At 49.7% G+C, this 4,675-nt stretch overlaps 1 protein-coding gene across 1 annotated transcript; it reads right to left on the reverse strand.

Moving 5' to 3' along the window:
- Positions 1 to 3,143: 3,143 nt before the first annotated feature.
- Positions 3,144 to 4,382, reverse strand: HTR1A (5-hydroxytryptamine receptor 1A). Its single transcript, XM_065406813.1, has one exon. The coding sequence runs from the start codon at positions 4,380 to 4,382 to the stop codon at positions 3,144 to 3,146; it is 1,239 nt and encodes a 412-aa protein (XP_065262885.1).
- Positions 4,383 to 4,675: the final 293 nt, after the last annotated feature.

The raw sequence follows: 4,675 nt of genomic DNA on the forward strand, positions 1-4,675 counted from the left end.
AACCCCCCGCCCAAGAGAGGCCCCTCCTAGGGGCAGCTGAGGCACCCCGATGACTACAAAAAGAGGGGCTAGGGAGGGGAAATAGATTCCAGGCTGAAACGTGCTACTGTCCCTTTAAAACCAGTTGTTCTGGGCTAGGGCTAGGGCTAGGGCTAGGTCTGAGTCAGTCGTTAAAGCCCCTTACTGCCTTTTGGCTAACGCAAGCAAAACAAGCCTGCACTCATGATCCAATGCTAATGAGGGGTGTTTTTGTCAGCTGGCCATTGGTGGCCTGCCTCCTGCCCTGGGGGTCAGCGGGCGCAGGAGAGGCCCTTTAATTAAGAACACTGCCTCAGTGCAGCAGTGCTCTAGCGTAATTGAGAATGGAATTACGCTGGAGCATGCTGCACTGATGGCATTTCCAGCCCTTTCACTCTAGACACCGACCTGCTGGCCAGATCAATCGAGTGGCCTTAGAGATGGCTCCCTCCTGCAAACACGTCCTCGGTTTTTGTCCTTCCACCCCTAGTGCAAAGCGTGTACGCTTCCTCATTGGGGCAGGAGGACCACCTCCTCTGGAGCTATCGCTTCTCTTTGAGTAAGAGGGGGAGAGTGAAACTGAAACATCGATCTATTGGCTACGATAAAAGTTTTCAGCGTTAGCAAGTTTTTTAAAAAGTTTCTGAAATGCCTGGGAGATTCTGACTTCTGCTGCAAGTAAAAAATGGGGGGGAGGCGCTAGAATACACCGTTCAGATTAAATTTAAACAGGTTTAAATTTGAAATATAAGTGAGATGTACATAGAACCATCAACCCACTCTCTCTCTCACATACATAGTCGCACGTGTGATTGTATCATTGTTTCAAACACACGCCAGCCTACTGGATACGTGTATGTGGAGATAGATTCCTTATAGGTTCAACAAAATTAAAACCAGTCACTTATAACGCACTTGCTGGTTCTTTGAACTCAAATCACAAGATCTTCGATTTAAGTGGTAGGCTAAATTTTCAACTCCTTCATAAATGATTGGACATTAATTTTCCTTGATATCTTTTGCACTTAGAAATACAACTTCGTTTTCAAATAAAGAAAATCCAGAATGTGCACGTAGTTAGGAGTGATCAGAGAGAAAGGGGAAGAGAAGATCAAAGTTCACTTTAATTGAGAAAATGAGGTCAAATAAATTTTCTTATAATAAATTAGACTATCTGAACATATTCAAAGCATTGCTATCATTTAACTTTGAAAGCTGTTTAAATTCATAAACGACTTGACATTTACATTCACGTGAAGCACAGAATTAACATTCCCATTTACCTATAGGTAGTACAGATTACGACAAACTAAAGAAGAAAAATATGTATTTTTGGCTCAAGCATTCGATCTCAAACTACCTTCCCAAATACAAAGAATTCAACCCGTTTAATAGTGCAAAATAATATGCAACCCTGTCAGATCTGAACAGAATAACAGATCACGATGCATACCCTGTATGAAACTAAGAGGCACTGTACAAAATAGACATTCTGGCAATTCAGTTGAAATCACAGTTTAGGCTACCCCAATTTCTGACTTTAGAAAGAGCTGTTAGTAATACCTTTCAGTACAAATCAGGTTATTTCTTCATTCTCATCAAAACCAAAATATAAAAAAAAAAAAACCCCACCTCTGTAACTTTCTTGAGTTAAAGGTGGGTTTTTTGTTTAAAAGGGGGGGGGGATTAGCATTGGGCCAAGTATTCAGGAAAGTTTTGTTGAACTGCCAAGAAGTCAGAGCTGACAGTGTTTGTTTACTTTTCCACACTTTGCAAGTGAAGTGACTAGTACACTCTTTATTCCTTGCTATAGTATGAGTGTTTGTTCAGCAACAATACCGTAGCTAATCACCTGTGCTGGGAGAGAGACTCACTGATTTAGCTCACAATTGCCCTTTTCCTTACACAGCATTAAAATGAGATTACCCTGGTTTGGCGGGGAGATAGGGCAAGAGAGAGAAAGCAGCACCTAGCAAATAGTTTCAAACTTCAGTAAAATGCTGCACGGCTGTTTGTTTCCCAAACGAGCAGTGTGATTCCTAGTAATACTTTTAAGGTGCTTTTCAAAATAAAACCTGCGTCTTATTTTCAAGAATTTTTAAACAATATATTTATTTGCGCCTGATAGTCACGCAGATGGGTTCCGTGGGTTTTGTTAATGAGAAATCCTCGTTCGATTAGGGTGGGTTTTTTTAAATCTGTTTTTAATTAGGTGAATTGTAATGACTTCATGTTTAGCAAAATCCCTCTCATGTAAACAACGTAACTCCCATGCACTGAAAGGTAGTAACGTAACAAGCGGGCTTTTATAAATACATGATACAGACATATCAGTTAGTAATGTGATCAGAAGTACCTTGAAAGGTTATAAAATTATGTTTTCCCAGAAAAAACGAAATTCACTTTTCAATCTCGCTGCCAGCGACGTAACTTTTAAGCCCCTTCTTCCACTGTGGAAAGAACTGCTTCAAACCCTCCACGTTCGTACTTACTCGACCAGATCTAGGTTAGACTCAGAGCGCTCTGCAATCTTCTTTTAATCCAAGAAAAACAGACAAGAAGGTTTTATGCATAGGATGGTTTATTTTACCGATGCTACCCGGGCAGACAAGGTGGTTAACAGCGACCACAAGCAACGATCTGCAAACCCAAGGTCTACCCAAAATAAATACAAGTGGCGAAATAGGGTGTCATTACACAGGCTGAGTACTGTGTAAACTCAGAGGAGCAGACGGTGCTCAGGTTAGTTCGGGAACACGTGCTAGTCAGTTTTCCAAAGCGCTGAATTGCAAGTGCTAAGTTTGCAGTAGTTCAGAAAGGGGCTGACTCCGTTTGTAACGCTTTGAGAGGTGAGGGATTGGAATCCGGAGCGGCCTTGTCTCCCCGTGGAACGGTGGCAGACGCTGCACTGGAGTCTGAACTACTTGGATTTGCCGCGCGCTGTGTGTTGTAACGAGGAGGAGACGCTCCGGTGCTGCGCGGTAAAGTGGAGCTGCCCCTGCCGCAGTCCTGGGGAGAGTGGTCACCGGTGGAGGGAAGGAGGGCACAAGCAGATACTCTAGTAGCAGAAGAGATGTGGAGTTTGATGAAGCAAGCGCAGGGAGCCCCCGAGAAGGGAGTGTCCTTCACTGCCTGCAAAACTTGCATTTGATAATTTTTTTAAAAGCACTTTGGAAATCTTTGTTGAAATAGGCGTAGATGACGGGGTTGAGGAGGGAGTTGGAGTAGCCCAGCCAGTTGATGACTGCCCCCAGCCAGTCCGGCATGTAGCACTCACTGTCACAAAAGGGCAAGACCAGGGCCACGATGAAGAAGGGCAGCCAGCAGAGGATGAACGTGCCCATAATGATGCCCAGGGTTTTGACCGTTTTCCTTTCCCTGGCCAGAGCCATCTTCCTCTTGGCCTCGGTGCTCCTCTCGTTCTTCTTCTCGAAGGATGGGGCCAGAGGGGTGCTGCAGGGGTCGCTGGGCAGGGGCAGGTGAGTTTTGGAGGAGTTGTGATAGTGCTGGACCTCGATGACCTCCAGAGCAGCTCCATCCTCCCCGTGTCTCACGGCCCCGTTGACACACGCGCTGGGCTTGGGCTCCACAGTCCGCTTCCAGCTCTTGCTGGGCTCCCCGTTGCTTTTCCTCTGGTGGCTGGCCTGGGAGACCGTCAGGCAGGTGTCGGCGATCTTCTTCTTCTCCTCCGCTTTCTTGACGGTCTTGCGGATCCGGAACCGGGCCGCCCTGAAGATCCGTCCGTAGAGCACCAGCATCAGCAGCAGGGGGATGTAGAAGGCGCCGAAGGTGGAGTAGATGGTGTACCCGTGGTCCTTGCTGATAGTGCAGGCGTCGGGGTCCGACCTGTCCTCGGGCGTCCGCCAGCCCAGCATGGGCGGGATGGATATCAAGAAGCCGATGAGCCAGGTCAGGCTGATGAGCACAGCCGCTCGCCTGGGAGTCCGCTTGTTGACATAGTCTATGGGGTCGGTGATGGCCCAGTACCTGTCCAGGGCGATGGCGCACAGGTGGAGGATGGAGGAGGTGCAGCACAGCACGTCTAGGGAGATGAAGATATCGCAGGTGACCTGCCCCAGCGTCCACTTGTTCAGCACCTGGTAGAGGGCGGCCATGGGGAGCACCAGCACCGAGACCATCAGGTCGGTGACGGCCAGGGAGCCTATAAGATAGTTGGCCACGTTCTGCAGGGAGCGCTCCAGGGCTATGGCCGCGATCACACAGGCGTTGCCCAGCAGGGCGCAGAGGATGAGGGTGCCCAGGAAGAGGGAGGTGAGGAGCTGGTAGCTGAGGGTCACCGCGGCGCCCTGGCCCCTCGCGGAGGACTGCTCGGTGGGGGAGGTAGTGTTGTTGGCCACATCCATGCCGGGGCAGCTAGGAGCGCATGGGCAGAGCGCGGCACTGTCACTCCTCCGGGCTCGGGCTGGCAGGTGGGGAGCGCTCCGCTCTCCTGCCGCGAGTCATCGCCTCGGGCCCCCGGGCGTGCCGCGCCGCCAGTGCGCCTGGCCACGCCGGAGAGCCACGGGAGGGAGCGGCTGCGGGCATCCAGGGAGCGCGCGGTTCACAGGGCGTCAGGCGGCGGAGAGAGGCTGTGCCTGTCCATCCCGATCCAGCCTCGGCACTCCCCTCCCAGCAGGAGCCTGCCGGACTCCGAGGG

Source organism: Emys orbicularis, chromosome 6 (genome assembly GCF_028017835.1).
Source record: "Emys orbicularis isolate rEmyOrb1 chromosome 6, rEmyOrb1.hap1, whole genome shotgun sequence".
Lineage (NCBI taxonomy): Eukaryota > Metazoa > Chordata > Testudines > Emydidae > Emys > Emys orbicularis.

Bases quoted from the DNA above. Each gene is read 5' to 3' on its own strand.
- HTR1A (XM_065406813.1), bottom strand. From the start codon at position 4,382: ATGGATGTGGCCAACAACACTACCTCCCCCACCGAGCAGTCCTCCGCG.